At 53.6% G+C, this 17508-nt stretch overlaps 1 protein-coding gene across 1 annotated transcript in view; it reads right to left on the bottom strand.

The window, feature by feature from the left end:
* Window positions 1-120: 120 nt before the first annotated feature.
* The window catches only part of LOC135537598 (calnexin-like), a 31593-nt gene continuing 14205 nt past the window's right edge, over window positions 121-17508 (bottom strand). The window contains 8 exon segments of the mRNA XM_064963728.1: window positions 121-2807; window positions 3104-3255; window positions 4117-4279; window positions 4981-5097; window positions 11759-11974; window positions 15330-15486; window positions 16312-16425; window positions 17151-17340. Of these exon segments, the coding sequence (XP_064819800.1) occupies window positions 2721-2807; window positions 3104-3255; window positions 4117-4279; window positions 4981-5097; window positions 11759-11974; window positions 15330-15486; window positions 16312-16425; window positions 17151-17340 (1196 nt within the window). The 3' untranslated portion in view covers window positions 121-2720.

Genomic DNA, 17508 nt, shown 5'->3' with positions numbered 1-17508 from the left:
TGAGAGCCAGTCTGTTTGACAGTGTTAAACCAACTCCTTGACAATGACAGATATGGGTTTGGCAACACCACAAACAGATCTGGGACCAGGCTTACAACAAGTACGACTAACCAGTAAGACTTTTATTGTATTAAATATTTAATTTTCCAAGAGCAATGTACAATTTGCAACTTATTGAAAACAGGGAAATATGCCTGGTTGTCGTACAAGAACAGAAAACATTTTTACTAGAAAACGCTGGAGACAACAGAACAAACAAAAAGCAGAAATCTGCACATCCCTTTCCATACAAGACGGAATTGTTTATAATTCATTCCGGAACCGGAGTTTGGATATTCCGGAATACCCAGCTCCCTCGGGTGGAGAACAGAGGGTTTGAACACAGACTTTGGGAATACCCAGCTCCCTCGGGTGGAGAACAGAGGGTTTGAACGCAGACTTTGGGAATACCCAGCTCCCTCGGGTGGAGAACAGAGGGTTTGAACACAGACTTTGGGAATACCCAGCTCCCTCGGGTGGAGAACAGAGGGTTTGAACGCAGACTTTGGGAATACCCAGCTCCCTCGGGTGGAGAACAGAGGGTTTGAACGCAGACTTTGGGAATACCCAGCTCCCTCGGGTGGAGAACAGAGGGTTTGAACACAGACTTTGGGAATACCCAGCTCCCTCGGGTGGAGAACAGAGGGTTTGAACGCAGACTTTGGGAATACCCAGCTCCCTCGGGTGGAGAACAGAGGGTTTGAACGCAGACTTTGGGAATACCCAGCTCCCTCGGGTGGAGAACAGAGGGTTTGAACGCAGACTTTGGGAATACCCAGCTCCCTCGGGTGGAGAACAGAGGGTTTGAACGCAGACTTTGGGAATACCCAGCTCCCTCGGGTGGAGAACAGAGGGTTTGAACGCAGACTTTGGGAATACCCAGCTCCCTCGGGTGGAGAACAGAGGGTTTGAACGCAGACTTTGGGAATACCCAGCTCCCTCGGGTGGAGAACAGAGGGTTTGAACGCAGACTTTGGGAATACCCAGCTCCCTCGGGTGGAGAACAGAGGGTTTGAACACAGACTTTGGGAATACCCAGCTCCCTCGGGTGGAGAACAGAGGGTTTGAACACAGACTTTGGGAATACCCAGCTCCCTCGGGTGGAGAACAGAGGGTTTGAACACAGACTTTGGGGGAAAACAAGTTGTTTGTTCTGACGTAGGCTCGCAATAAGCAAAACAGTGGTAAAACTAACTACAAATTATTAATATATATATATTTTTTAAACATCCAAAAAATGTCCATTCACTCAAGAGAAAAAACTGCATTGTAACATTTTCTTCTGTTTTAAATTTAGCCGTAAAATGAACAAGAGGGAGAAGTTTCAAATAAATAGATACATTTATCAGTTTTAAATCCATATAATTTAGTTAAAAAACAAAATAACACAAAAAACTGACATATATTATGAACTTCCTTTTATAAGTTAATGAATGAAAAACAACCACTTATCAATCTAAAGTAGACGTCTAACCTTAAACCTGACGCAAGGCGCCTTCTTCTCTGAAAATATCCTTCTGTCTCTGTAGTCAAACTTTAAGACTGGTCCCAGATCTGTATATCTACGTCCCAAATGGCACCCTATTCCCTATACAGTGCACAGCTTCTGACCAGAGGCACCCTATTCCCTATATAGTGCACAGCTTCTGACCAGAGTCCTATTCCCTATATAGTGCACTATTTTAGACCAGAGCCCTATTCCCTATATAGTATACTACTTTAGACCAGAGCCCTATTCCCTATATAGTATACTACTTTAGACCAGAGCCCTATTCCCTATATAGTATAATACTTTAGACCAGGGCCCTATTCCCTATATAGTATACTACTTTAGACCAGAGCCCTATTCCCTATATAGTATACTACTTTAGACCAGAGCCCTATTCCCTATATAGTATAATACTTTAGACCAGAGCCCTATTCCCTATATAGTATACTACTTTAGACCAGGGCCCATTAGGGTAGTTCAATATAAACGGGAACGGGGTGCCATTTGGGATTCACAGTTTGTATTTTAGAGCCAAATCTTGTCCCAATAATAGTCAGAGGAATTGACTCCAACGACAAGCAGATCTGAGACCAGGAGAAACATGGCACCTTCAGTCACACAGCAGCAATACAGTAGCCTGGCTATAGAGGTCTTCTCTCTCTCTGACCAGCCTATTCCCCATGTCGTACACTACTTTTTAACTCCTTATCCACCCCCTATGTAGTACACTACTTTGACCAAAGCTCTTCTTCAGGGACGAGGGTGTGATTTGAGACCCAAGCCAGAGAGAGCTGCCTTTTAACTTTAGTTTGAATAAAGAAAAGTACTTCTGAAGCTTAACAAAATGTCAACAATAAACCAGAACTAGGAACTATAGTCAGGAAGACTGGAAGCTGAAGAGGGGGGGTGAGGGGGCATATTATTCATTTTGGAAGAAAGGAGTGTTGGGGGGGGTCAGGGTAGCCTTGATGGCCTTAGAGAGGCGTAACGGATAGAGAGAACAAAGGAAGATAAGAAGGAACGGGGGGGGGGTTGTCATTTGACTGATGGAGGAGGGGGGGTAGCATCTTGGTCACTAGGACCACCAGAGGGCATGCAGAGAGGACAGAGAGAGAGAGAGAGAGGAGGAGAGGAGGAGAGAGAGAGGAGAGAGGAGGAGAAAGAAGGCTTCATTTGTTGTCGTTGGTCTTCATCAGTCTTTCCGTACCCTCCTCTTCCTCACGGCCTGTTTGTGTCCGTCGCCAACGCTGTGGCCCCCCTCGTCTGCCTCCACCTTCTGCTTGGAAACGAGGGATGAAAAAGAAGGGATGAATGAAAGACAAGGTGTCCCAATGTCTACTTTCTCCTGAAGTGTGCACTTGTTCACTTCTTCCCACAAATATGGAAGCATTGGATTGGAGGAGGCATGGACTAGTGGGAGTTTCCACCCTACTCCTCACACCAGCCATTTCAGTGAAGGGAAGTGAACACGTGCACACTTTGGGAGGAAGGAGAGATTATTTGGCCGATGAGTTTCAGAGGGTGAAATGTGTGAAACGAGTGACGTTTCCATCTTTCAGAAAAGTAAGAGAGAACCTCAGCACTGACATCATCCGATGCTGCCTCACTGGACTTGGTCTCTTCATCCTCCTCTCCTTCATCCTCCTCCTCCTCATCGTCCTCTTCATCTTCTACGCTGTCCCCTCCAGCTGCCCCACTCTCCTCCTCCGCCTTCTCTTTCTTCTCTTCTGAAAGAGGAAAGGAGAGGAAATATTAACTAAGGAAAGGAGAGGAAATATTAACTAAGGAAAGGAGAGGAAATATTAACTAAGGAAAGGAGTGGGAGAGGAAATATTAACTAAGGAAAGGAGAAGGAGAGGAAATATTAACTAAGGAAAGGAGAGGGAGAGGAAATATTAACTAAGGAAAGGAGAAGGAGAGGAAATATTAACTAAGGAAAGGAGAGGAAATATTAACTAAGGAAAGGAGAAGGAGAGGAAATATTAACTAAGGAAAGGAGAAGGAGAGGAAATATTAACTAAGGAAAGGAGAAGGAGAGGAAATATTAACTAAGGAAAGGAGAAGGAGAGGAAATATTAACTAAGGAAAGGAGAAGGAGAGGAAATATTAACTAAGGAAAGGAGAAGGAGAGGAAATATTAACTAAGGAAAGGAGAAGGAGAGGAAATATTAACTAAGGAAAGGAGAAGGAGAGGAAATAGAGAGGGGGGAGAGAGAGGGGGGAGAGGGAGAGAGAGAGGGGGAGGGGGAGAGAGGGAGAGAGAGGGGGGGAGGGAGAGGGGGCGGGGAAGGGGGGGGAGAGAGGGGGAGGAAGGAGGGAGGGAAAGAGGGAGAGAGATGGGGGGAGTAAGGAGAGAGGGAGAGAGATGGGGGAGTAAGGAGAGAGGGAGAGAGAGGGGGTCGGAAGCGTGAGAGAGGGGGGAAGAGGGAGAGAGGGGGGAGGAAGGAGCGAGAGGGAAAGAGGGAGAAAGAGGAAGGAGAGAGAGGGGGGAGGAAGGGAGAGGAAGAGGCAGAGAGAGGGGGAGGAAGCGGGAGAGAGAGGGGGGAGGAAGAGGGAGAGGTAGAGAGATCTCATGTCTTCTCTCTGACCTGCAGGTTTTGGACTCTCAGTAGCTTTGGCCTTAGCTGCTTGGTCTCCCTTCTCCTCTTCTTCTTCCTCCTCCTCCTCCTCTTCATCATCCTCTTCCTCCTCCTCTTCTACATCGGGTTTAGGTGGGTCCACCTTCTTGTACACATAGTCATCATCTGATTTCTGTCAGAAAGAGAGTCAGAGAGAGAGTCAGAGAGAGAGAGAGTCAGAGAGAGTCAGAGAGAGAGAGAGGCAGAGAGAGAGAGAGAGAGTCAGAGAGAGGCAGAGCGAGAGAGAGAGAGTCAGAGAGAGGCAGAGAGAGAGAGAGAGTCAGAGAGAGAGAGAGAGTCAGAGAGAGAGAGTCAGAGAGAGAGAGAGGCAGAGAGAGAGAGAGAGAGAGGCAGAGAGAGAGAGAGAGAGAGAGGCAGAGAGAGAGAGAGAGTCAGAGAGAGAGTCAGAGAGAGAGTCAGAGAAAGAGGAATCAGAGGGAGAGAGAGAGAATCAGACAATGAGCTGGTGGTTAGTGGAGGACAGAGGAGCCTCTTAAAGAAGAAGTTACATGTCTGTGAGAGCCAGAAATCTTGCCTGTTTGTAGGTGACCAAATACTTATTTTCCACCATAATTTGCAAATAAATTCATTAAAAATCCTACAATGTGATTTTCTGGATTTATTTTTCTCATTTTGTCTGTCATAGGCCTCTCATCTTTTTAAGCGGGAGAACTTGCACAATTGGTGGCTGACGAAATACTTTTTTTGCCCCACTGTAGGAGTGTTGTTTGGCTGTATAGTGAATATGACAACAAGATGAATTGAATATGAAACAGACAAGAGCAGGAAACACCAGTCTGTGTGAGTAACAAGTCCGTAGTGTTGGTGTGTTACCTTGGGCCAGCAGAATAACACAGTCAGTCCTATGGGCAGACCAACAGTCAGTATGTAGACCACCCAGAGCCACGGTCTCTCCTCTGCTGCCATGGTCAGCTGGGAAAACACACCCGGCTGGGGGGGGGATAATAACCAAATATAACTGTGTGTGTTTGTGTTTATGTGAATGAACATTCAGTGAGGAAATATATAAAAAGTGTATGTCTGTGTTCTGCTTGTTTGTAAACTCAGCAAAAAAACAAACGCCCTCTCACTGTCAACTGTGTTTACTTTCAGCCCTCACCCTCCTATCCAACAGGTCCCAAACGTGCCCTAGTCCTCACCCTCCTATCCAACAGGTCCCAGACGTGCCCTAGCCCTCACCCTCCGATCCAACAGGTCCCAGACGTGCCCAAGCCCTCACCCTCCGATCCAACAGGTCCCAGACGTGCCCTAGCCCTCACCCTCCTATCCAACAGGTCCCAGACGTGCCCTAGCCCTCACCCTCCTATCCAACAGGTCCCAGACGTGCCCTAGCCCTCACCCTCCTATCCAACAGATCCCAGACGTGCCCTAGCCCTCACCCTCCTATCCAACAGGTCCCAGACGTGCCCTAGCCCTCACCCTCCTATCCAACAGGTCCCAGACGTGCCCTAGCCCTCACCCTCCTATCCAACAGGTCCCAGATTTGCCCTAGTCCTCACCCTCCTATCCAACAGATCCCAGACGTGCCCTAGCCCTCACCCTCCTATCCAACAGGTCCCAGACGTGCCCTAGTCCTCACCCTCCGATCCAACAGATCCCAGATGTGCCCAAGCCCTCACCCTCCTATCCAACAGGTCCCAGACGTGCCCAAGCCCTCACCCTCCGATCCAACAGATCCCAGAAGTGCCCTAGCCCTCACCCTCCTATCCAACAGGTCCCAGACGTGCCCAAGCCCTCACCCTCCTATCCAACAGGTCCCAGACGTGCCCTAGCCCTCACCCTCCTATCCAACAGGTCCCAGACGTGCCCTAGCCCTCACCCTCCTATCCAACAGGTCCCAGACGTGCCCTAGCCCTCACCCTCCGATCCAACAGATCCCAGACGTGCCCTAGCCCTCACCCTCCTATCCAACAGGTCCCAGACGTGCCCTAGCCCTCACCCTCCTATCCAACAGGTCCCAGACGTGCCCTAGCCCTCACCCTCCTATCCAACAGGTCCCAGACGTGACCTAGCCCTCACCCTCCTATCCAACAGGTCCCAGACGTGCCCCAGCCCTCACCCCCCGATCCAACAGGTCCCAGACGTGCCCTAGCCCTCACCCTCCTATCCAACAGGTCCCAGACGTGCCCAAGCCCTCACCCTCCTATCCAACAGGTCCCAGACGTGCCCAAGCCCTCACCCTCCTATCCAACAGGTCCCAGACATGCCCAAGCCCTCACCCTCCTATCCAACAGGTCCCAGACGTGCCCTAGCCCTCACCCTCCTATCCAAAAGGTCCCAGACGTGCCCTAGCCCTCACCCTCCGATCCAACAGGTCCCAGACGTGCCCAAGCCCTCACCCTCCTATCCAACAGGTCCCAGACATGCCCAAGCCCTCACCCTCCTATCCAACAGGTCCCAGACATGCCCTAGTCCTCACCCTCCTATCCAACAGGTCCCAGACGTGCCCTAGTCCTCACCCTCCTATCCAACAGGTCCCAGACGTGCCCTAGTCCTCACCCTCCTATCCAACAGGTCCCAGACGTGCCCTAGTCCTCACCCTCCTATCCAACAGGTCCCAGACATGCCCTAGCCCTCACCCTCCTATCCAACAGGTCCCAGACATGCCCTAGTCCTCACCCTCCTATCCAACAGGTCCCAGATGTGCCCAAGCCCTCACCCTCCTATCCAACAGGTCCCAGACGTGCCCAAGCCCTCACCCTCCGATCCAACAGATCCCAGATGTGCCCTAGCCCTCACCCTCCTATCCAACAGGTCCCAGACGTGCCCAAGCCCTCACCCTCCTATCCAACAGGTCCCAGACGTGCCCTAGCCCTCACCCTCCTATCCAACAGGTCCCAGACGTGCCCTAGCCCTCACCCTCCTATCCAACAGGTCCCAGACGTGCCCTAGCCCTCACCCTCCGATCCAACAGATCCCAGACGTGCCCTAGCCCTCACCCTCCTATCCAACAGGTCCCAGACGTGCCCTAGCCCTCACCCTCCTATCCAACAGGTCCCAGACGTGCCCTAGCCCTCACCCTCCGATCCAACAGGTCCCAGACGTGACCTAGCCCTCACCCTCCTATCCAACAGGTCCCAGACGTGCCCCAGCCCTCACCCCCCGATCCAACAGGTCCCAGACATGCCCTAGTCCTCACCCTCCTATCCAACAGGTCCCAGACGTGCCCTAGTCCTCACCCTCCTATCCAACAGGTCCCAGACGTGCCCAAGCCCTCACCCTCCTATCCAACAGGTCCCAGACATGCCCAAGACCTCACCCTCCTATCCAACAGGTCCCAGACATGCCCTTGCCCTCACCCTCCTATCCAACAGGTCCCAGACATGCCCTAGCCCTCACCCTCCGATCCAACAGGTCCCAGACGTGCCCAAGCCCTCACCCTCCTATCCAACAGGTCCCAGACGTGCCCTAGTCCTCACCCTCCTATCCAACAGGTCCCAGACGTGCCCAAGCCCTCACCCTCCTATCCAACAGGTCCCAGACATGCCCAAGCCCTCACCCTCCTATCCAACAGGTCCCAGACATGCCCTTGCCCTCACCCTCCTATCCAACAGGTCCCAGACATGCCCTAGCCCTCACCCTCCGATCCAACAGGTCCCAGACGTGCCCAAGCCCTCACCCTCCTATCCAACAGGTCCCAGACATGCCCTAGCCCTCACCCTCCTATCCAACAGGTCCCAGACATGCCCTAGCCCTCACCCTCCGATCCAACAGGTCCCAGACGTGCCCAAGCCCTCACCCTCCTATCCAACAGGTCCCAGACGTGCCCTAGTCCTCACCCTCCTATCCAACAGGTCCCAGACGTGCCCAAGCCCTCACCCTCCTATCCAACAGGTCCCAGACGTGCCCAAGCCCTCACCCTCCGATCCAACAGATCCCAGATGTGCCCTAGCCCTCACCCTCCTATCCAACAGGTCCCAGACGTGCCCTAGTCCTCACCCTCCTATCCAACAGGTCCCAGACATGCCCTAGCCCTCACCCTCCTATCCAACAGGTCCCAGACATGCCCTAGTCCTCACCCTCCTATCCAACAGGTCCCAGATGTGCCCAAGCCCTCACCCTCCTATCCAACAGGTCCCAGACGTGCCCAAGCCCTCACCCTCCGATCCAACAGATCCCAGATGTGCCCTAGCCCTCACCCTCCTATCCAACAGGTCCCAGACGTGCCCAAGCCCTCACCCTCCTATCCAACAGGTCCCAGACGTGCCCTAGCCCTCACCCTCCTATCCAACAGGTCCCAGACGTGCCCTAGCCCTCACCCTCCTATCCAACAGGTCCCAGACGTGCCCTAGCCCTCACCCTCCGATCCAACAGATCCCAGACGTGCCCTAGCCCTCACCCTCCTATCCAACAGGTCCCAGACGTGCCCTAGCCCTCACCCTCCTATCCAACAGGTCCCAGACGTGCCCTAGCCCTCACCCTCCGATCCAACAGGTCCCAGACGTGACCTAGCCCTCACCCTCCTATCCAACAGGTCCCAGACGTGCCCCAGCCCTCACCCCCCGATCCAACAGGTCCCAGACATGCCCTAGTCCTCACCCTCCTATCCAACAGGTCCCAGACGTGCCCTAGTCCTCACCCTCCTATCCAACAGGTCCCAGACGTGCCCAAGCCCTCACCCTCCTATCCAACAGGTCCCAGACATGCCCAAGACCTCACCCTCCTATCCAACAGGTCCCAGACATGCCCTTGCCCTCACCCTCCTATCCAACAGGTCCCAGACATGCCCTAGCCCTCACCCTCCGATCCAACAGGTCCCAGACGTGCCCAAGCCCTCACCCTCCTATCCAACAGGTCCCAGACGTGCCCTAGTCCTCACCCTCCTATCCAACAGGTCCCAGACGTGCCCAAGCCCTCACCCTCCTATCCAACAGGTCCCAGACATGCCCAAGCCCTCACCCTCCTATCCAACAGGTCCCAGACATGCCCTTGCCCTCACCCTCCTATCCAACAGGTCCCAGACATGCCCTAGCCCTCACCCTCCGATCCAACAGGTCCCAGACGTGCCCAAGCCCTCACCCTCCTATCCAACAGGTCCCAGACATGCCCTAGCCCTCACCCTCCTATCCAACAGGTCCCAGACATGCCCTAGCCCTCACCCTCCGATCCAACAGGTCCCAGACGTGCCCAAGCCCTCACCCTCCTATCCAACAGGTCCCAGACGTGCCCTAGTCCTCACCCTCCTATCCAACAGGTCCCAGACGTGCCCAAGCCCTCACCCTCCTATCCAACAGGTCCCAGACGTGCCCTAGCCCTCACCCTCCGATCCAACAGATCCCAGACGTGCCCTAGCCCTCACCCTCCTATCCAACAGGTCCCAGACGTGCCCTAGCCCTCACCCTCCTATCCAACAGGTCCCAGACGTGCCCTAGCCCTCACCCTCCGATCCAACAGGTCCCAGACGTGACCTAGCCCTCACCCTCCTATCCAACAGGTCCCAGACGTGCCCCAGCCCTCACCCCCCGATCCAACAGGTCCCAGACATGCCCTAGTCCTCACCCTCCTATCCAACAGGTCCCAGACGTGCTCTAGTCCTCACCCTCCTATCCAACAGGTCCCAGACGTGCCCAAGCCCTCACCCTCCTATCCAACAGGTCCCAGACATGCCCAAGCCCTCACCCTCCTATCCAACAGGTCCCAGACATGCCCTTGCCCTCACCCTCCTATCCAACAGGTCCCAGACATGCCCTAGCCCTCACCCTCCGATCCAACAGGTCCCAGACGTGCCCAAGCCCTCACCCTCCTATCCAACAGGTCCCAGACGTGCCCTAGTCCTCACCCTCCTATCCAACAGGTCCCAGACGTGCCCAAGCCCTCACCCTCCTATCCAACAGGTCCCAGACATGCCCAAGCCCTCACCCTCCTATCCAACAGGTCCCAGACATGCCCTTGCCCTCACCCTCCTATCCAACAGGTCCCAGACATGCCCTAGCCCTCACCCTCCGATCCAACAGGTCCCAGACGTGCCCAAGCCCTCACCCTCCTATCCAACAGGTCCCAGACATGCCCAAGCCCTCACCCTCCTATCCAACAGGTCCCAGACATGCCCTTGCCCTCACCCTCCTATCCAACAGGTCCCAGACATGCCCTAGCCCTCACCCTCCGATCCAACAGGTCCCAGACGTGCCCAAGCCCTCACCCTCCTATCCAACAGGTCCCAGACATGCCCTAGCCCTCACCCTCCTATCCAACAGGTCCCAGACATGCCCTAGCCCTCACCCTCCGATGTCCCAGACGTGCTCAATGGGATTGAGATCCGGGCTCTTCGTTGGCCATGGCAGAACACTGATATTCCTGACTTGCAGGAAATCACGCACAGAACGAGCAGTATGGCTGGTGGCATTGTCATGCTGGAGGGTCATGTTAGGACGAGCCTGCAGGAAGGGTACCACATGAGGGAGGAGGATGTCTTCCCTGTAACGCACAGCGTTGAGACAGCCTGCAATGACAACAAGCTCAGTCCGATGATGCTGTGACACACCGCCCCAGACCATGACGGACCCTCCACCTCCAATCGATCCCCCTCCAGAGTACAGGACTCGGTGTAAACGCTCATTCCTTCCTCACCCCTGGTGAGACAAAACCGCGACTCATCAGTGAAGAGCACTTTTGCCAGTCCTGTCTGGTCCAGCGACGGTGGGTTTGTGCCCATAGGCGACGTTGTTACCAGTGATGTCTGGTGAGGACCTGCGTTACAACAGGCCTACAAGCCCTCAGTCCAGCCTCTCTCAGCCTATTGCGGACAGTCTGAGCACTGATGGACTGATTGTGCATTCCTGGTGTAACTCGGGCAGTTGTTGTTGCCATCCTGTACCTGTCCCGTAGGTGTGATGTTTGGATGTACCGATCCTGTGCAGGTGTTGTACACGTGGTCTGCCACTGCGAGGATCATCAGCTGTCCATCCTGTCTTCCTGTAGAGTCTTAGGCGTCTCACATTACTGACATTGCAATTTACTGCCCTGGCCACATCTGCAGTCCTCATGCCTCCTTGCAGTATGTCTACGGCATGTTCAGGAAGATGAGCAGGGACGCTGGGCATCTTTCTTTTGGTGTTTTCCAGAGTCAGTAGAAATGCCTCTTTTATGTCCTTAACTGTGGTCATAACTGTGACCTTAATTGCCTACCGTCTGTAAGCTGTTAGTATCTTAATGACCTTAACGACCGTTATACAGGTGCACTTTCATTAATTGTATATGGGTCACTGAACAAGCATTTGAAACAGTGTTTAAACCCTTTACAATGAAGATCTGTGAAGTTATTTGGATTTTTATGAATTATCTTTGAAAGACAGGGTCCTGAAAAAGGGACATTTCTTTTTTTTCTGGAGTCTATCTACGTGTGTGTGTGTGTGTGTGTGTGTGTGTGTGTGTGTGTGTGTGTGTGTGTGTGTGTACCTCTTTGGCACTAGCCAGTAGTTTAAGTACCCAGCTGTCTTCAGCCCAGCGATCAGACAACTTTTTATACAACATGTGTTTGTATGTGTTATATATATATATCTCCATCTGTGTGTGTATGTATAAATGTACGCTGAGTGTGTGTGTGTGTGTGTGTGTGTGTGTGTGTGTGTGTGTGTGTGTGTGTCATACACACCTCGTTGGCACTAGCCACCAGTTTCTTGAGTCCCCAGCTGTCTCCAGCCCAGCGATCGGCCACCTCTTTATATGAAGTGATGATGAAGTTGTCGAAGTAGATCTCGGAGGTCATGGACCAGAGCTCCAGTCCCACGGCTCTGAACGGCGTCATCTGGAACGGAGACAGGTCCTCGAAGTAGTCCGGGTTCTGGATCTGACGCGGGCTCCACACACCCTGGGAGGGGAGAGGTCGCATGTTACAGGACGAGAGGATAGGGGCTCCACACACCCTGGGAGGGGAGAGGTCGCATGTTACAGGACGAGAGGAGAGGGGCTCCACACACCCTGGGAGGGGAGAGGTCACATGTTACAGGACGAGAGGAGAGGGGCTCCACACACCCTGGGAGGGGAGAGGTCATGTTAAAGGACGAGAGGAGAGGAGCTCCACACACCCTGGGAGGGGAGAGGTCATGTTACAGGACGAGAGGAGAGGGGCTCCACACACCCTGGGAGGGGAGAGGTCATGTTACAGGACGAGAGGAGAGGGGCTCCACACACCCTGGGAGGGGAGAGGTCATGTTACAGGATGAGAGGAGAGGGGCTCCACACACCCTGGGAGGGGAGAGGTCATGTTACAGGATGAGAGGAGAGGGGCTCCACACACCCTGGGAGGGGAGAGGTCACATGTTACAGGACGAGAGGAGAGGGGCTCCACACACCCTGGGAGGGGAGAGGTCATGTTACAGGACGAGAGGAGAGGGGCTCCACACACCCTGGGAGGGGAGAGGTCATGTTACAGGACGAGAGGAGAGGGGCTCCACACACCCTGGGAGGGGAGAGGTCACATGTTACAGGACGAGAGGAGAGGAGAGGGGAGGGGCTCCACACACCCTGGGAGGGGAGAGGTCATGTTACAGGACGAGAGGAGAGGGGCTCCACACACCCTGGGAGGGGAGAGGTCACATGTTACAGGACGAGAGGAGAGGGGCTCCACACACCCTGGGGGGGGAGAGGTCATGTTACAGGACGAGAGGAGAGGGGCTCCACACACCCTGGGAGGGGAGAGGTCACATGTTACAGGACGAGAGGAGAGGGGCTCCACACACCCTGGGAGGGGAGAGGTCGCATGTTACAGGACGAGAGGAGAGGGGCTCCACACACCCTTGGAGGGGAGAGGTCGCATGTTACAGGACGAGAGGAGAGGGGAGGGGCTCCACACACCCTGTGGGGGGATAGGTCACATGTTACAGGACGAGAGGAGAGGGGCTCCACACACCCTGTGGGGGGAGAGGTCATGTTACAGGACGAGAGGAGAGGGGCTCCACACACCCTGGGAGGGGAGAGGTCATGTTACAGGACGAGAGGAGAGGGGCTCCACACACCCTGGGAGGGGAGAGGTCACATGTTACAGGACGAGAGGAGAGGGGCTCCACACACCCTGGGAGGGGAGAGGTCACATGTTACAGGACGAGAGGAGAGGGGCTCCACACACCCTGGGAGGGGGGAGGTCATGTTACAGGACGAGAGGAGAGGGGCTCCACACACCCTGGGAGGAGAGAGGTCATGTTACAGGACGAGAGGAGAGGGGCTCCACACACCCTGGGAGGGGAGAGGTCACATGTTACAGGACGAGAGGAGAGGGGCTCCACACACCCTGGGAGGGGAGAGGTCATGTTACAGGACGAGAGGAGAGGGGAGGGGCTCCACACACCCTGGGGGGGGAGAGGTCATGTTACAGGACGAGAGGAGAGGGGCTCCACACACCCTGGGAGGGGAGAGGTCACATGTTACAGGACGAGAGGAGAGGGGCTCCACACACCCTGGGAGGGGAGAGGTCATGTTACAGGACGAGAGGAGAGGGGCTCCACACACCCTGGGAGGGGAGAGGTCACATGTTACAGGACGAGAGGAGAGGGGAGGGGCTCCACACACCCTGGGAGGGGAGAAGTCACATGTTACAGGACGAGAGGAGAGGGGCTCCACACACCCTGGGAGGGGAGAGGTCATGTTACAGGACGAGAGGAGAGGGGCTCCACACACCCTGGGAGGGGAGAGGTCACATGTTACAGGACGAGAGGATAGGGGCTCCACACACCCTGGGGGGGAGAGGTCATGTTACAGGACGAGAGGAGAGGGGCTCCACACACCCTGGGAGGGGAGAGGTCACATGTTACAGGACGAGAGGAGAGGGGCTCCACACACCCTGGGAGGGAGAGGTCACATGTTACAGGACGAGAGGAGAGGAGAGGGGCTCCACACACCCTGGGAGGGGAGAGGTCACATGTTACAGGACGAGAGGAGAGGGGAGGGGCTCCACACACCCTGGGAGGGGAGAGGTCACATGTTACAGGACGAGAGGAGAGGGGCTCCACACACCCTGGGAGGGGAGAGGTCACATGTTACAGGACGAGAGGAGAGGGGCTCCACACACCCTGGGAGGGGAGAGGTCACATGTTACAGGACGAGAGGAGAGGGGCTCCACACACCCTGGGAGGGGAGAGGTCACATGTTACAGGACGAGAGGAGAGGGGCTCCACACACCCTGGGAGGGGAGAGGTCACATGTTACAGGACGAGAGGAGAGGAGAGGGGCTCCACACACCCTGGGAGGGGAGAGGTCACATGTTACAGGACGAGAGGAGAGGGGAGGGGCTCAACACACCCTGGGGGGGGAGAGGTCACATGTTACAGGACGAGAGGGGAGGGGCTCCACACACCCTGGGAGGGGAGAGGTCACATGTTACAGGACGAGAGGGGAGGGGCTCCACACACCCTGGGAGGGGAGAGGTCACATGTTACAGGACGAGAGACACATTCGGGATCTCAAGCTTACAGACCGACAATAAGACAGGGATCTCAGCCTTACAGACCGACAATAAGACAGGGATCTCAGCCTTACAGACCGACAATAAGACAGGGATCTCAGCCTTATAGACCGACAATAAGACAGGGATCTCAGCCTTATAGACCGACAATAAGACAGGGATCTCAGCCTTACAGACCGACAATAAGACAGGGATCTCAGCCTTACAGACCGACAATAAGACAGGGATCTCAGGCTTATAGACCAACAATAAGACAGGGATCTCAGGCCTATAGACTGACAATAAGACAGGGATCTCAGCCTTATAGACCGACAATAAGACAGGGATCTCAGCTCTGAATATCAGCCTTATAGACCGACAATAAGACAGGGATCTCAGCCTTACAGAACGACAATAAGACAGGGATCTCAGGCCTATAGACCGACAATAAGACAGGGATCTCAGGCTTATAGACCAACAATAAGACAGGGATCTCAGCCTTATAGACCGACAATAAGACAGGGATCTCAGCCTTACAGACCGACAATAAGACAGGGATCTCAGGCTTATAGACCAACAATAAGACAGGGATCTCAGGCTTATAGACCAACAATAAGACAGGGATCTCAGGCTTATAGACCGACAATAAGACAGGGATCTCAGCCTTACAGACCGACAATAAGACAGGGATCTCAGGCTTATAGACCGACAATAAGACAGGGATCTCAGGCTTACAGACTGACAATAACCTAATGAAACATGTGCCTCCAGGAAGGGATGATGTTACCTGGTAGTGGGGGTTGTCCACCAGAGGGGCCTTCCACTTGCCCTTGTACTGAGGGTTGTTGATGGTAGGGGGTTTCCACTGCCCACATCCAGGGGCTGTCTCACACACTGGGTTAGGAACCTGAGGGGCCTCCCACTCTCCATCCATCTCCTCATCCCTACAGAGAGATAAAGGAGACAGAGAGAGATGGTGAGAGAGGAGAGAGAAAGATGGTGAGAGGAGAGAGAGAAAGAAGGTGAGAGGAGAGAGAGAGAAAGATGGTGAGAGGAGAGAGAGAAAGAAGGTGAGAGGAGAGAGAGAGAAAGATGGTGAGAGGAGAGAAAGGAGAGAGATAGAGACAGAGAGATGGTGAAAGGAGAGATAAAGGAGAGAGACAGAGATAGAGAGATGGTGAGAGGAGAGATAAAGGAGAGACAGAGAGATGGTGAGAGGAGAGATGGTGAGAGGAGAGATGGAGAGATGGTGAGAGGAGAGATAAAGGAGAGAGACAGAGAGATGGTGAGAGGAGAGATGGAGAGATGGTGAGAGGAGAGATAAAGGAGAGCGATAGAGAGAGACAGAGATGGTGAAAGGAGAGATAAAGGAGAGCGATAGAGAGACAGAGATGGTGAAAGGAGAGATAAAGGAGAGCGATAGACAGAGACAGAGATGGTGAAAGGAGAGATAAAGGAGAGCGATAGAGAGAGACAGAGATGGTGAAAGGAGAGCGATAGAGAGAGACAGAGATGGTGAAAGGAGAGATAAAGGAGAGCGATAGACAGAGACAGAGATGGTGAAAGGAGAGATAAAGGAGAGCGATAGAGAGACAGAGATGGTGAAAGGAGAGATAAAGGAGAGAGACAGAGAGATGGTGAGAGAGGAGAAATAAAAGAGAACGAGAGATGGATGTAAAGAAATGAGAGAAAGACAGAAAAAGTGAAGTTACTCGACACATCTCTCTTCCCAAAACAAGCGTTTTAATTGATGTGTTCCGTGTGTTTACCAGTCGCCTGGCTTGTCGGCGGTGGGGTCGGCTACAAACTCAGGCTCGTCGTCCAGCCATCCCTCTGGCTTCACAGCATCAGGGTCCTGGATGGTAGCCGGAGCCTCCTCATCCCTGGAACACAACACGAGGCCAAATGGTTTGGCCTTCAAAACCAAGCACGTTGCTCAACATTACCCCGAGAGGCGCAATATGTAGAAATCACAAACACCATCACATGGCTGCAAAAAAATTCACAATAGTTTTGCATCATTTTCAGTTTGTGACAAAACAAATGTAGAGAATCATTGTACCATCGAAACCTCTGTGACAGCTGGTGGGACAAAAAAATGAGAAGTAAAAAAAAAAAAATCTATTTAAGGGCGGGAAGCATAGAAACGGCACATATAGAACATATCTACCACTCATCAGACTTGCTTCCAATGATAGATTTACACTCAGTGGACAGTTTATTAGGTACACCCATCTAATACTGAGTCGGGACCCCCTTTGCCTCCAGAACAGCCTGAATTCTTCGGGGCGTTGAAAACATTGCTCAATTGTTATCAGGGGGACCGAACGTGTGCCAGGAAAACCAGCCACACCATGTGACTCGTTGTCTAGAATGGGGTGGTGTACCTAATAAACTGACCACGGAGTGTAAACTCACATTTCTACGTGATACAGCTTTTTAGGATGCGTTATATCTACAGTCCTTAAAGAAGTTCCGTTTTAGAATACAAATCCTTCAGAACGAGACGCTCTTCCTCAGTCACGCCTGCCAACACCTGGTTTTCTTTTAGTCACGACTCCCCCCAAAAAAAATAATTCACAAAAAGTGTTGTTGAAGTTGAACCCACCAGTTGTCAGGTTTGACAGCCTCTGGGTCTGGTATCTTGGCCCTCTCATCCCAGTCTTCAGGTTTAGAGTCAGTGGGATCGTCTATCTCCTTGGTGGGGTTAACAGGAGGAACCACATCATGAAGCAGAGAGCCACGACTGACACTGCTCTGGTCTACCAGGATCTCATAGCTGTTGTCTGGGTTCAGGACTGGGAAGGGAGAGAGGGGAGGGAGGGAGAGGGGAGGGAGGGAGAGGGGAGGGAGAGAGAGAGGGAGGGAGGGAGGGGAGAGAAGAGGGAGGGGGAGAGAGAGAGAAAGGAGGGGAGAGAGGGGGAGAGGGAGAGGGGAGAGAGAGAGAGGGAGAGGGGGAGAGAGAG

This window comes from Oncorhynchus masou, unplaced genomic scaffold, assembly GCF_036934945.1.
Source record: "Oncorhynchus masou masou isolate Uvic2021 unplaced genomic scaffold, UVic_Omas_1.1 unplaced_scaffold_823, whole genome shotgun sequence".
NCBI classification, from domain to species: Eukaryota; Metazoa; Chordata; class Actinopteri; order Salmoniformes; family Salmonidae; genus Oncorhynchus; species Oncorhynchus masou.
Note: the sequence above shows the minus strand (reverse complement) of the source record. Positions and strands in the feature narration are given on the sequence as shown.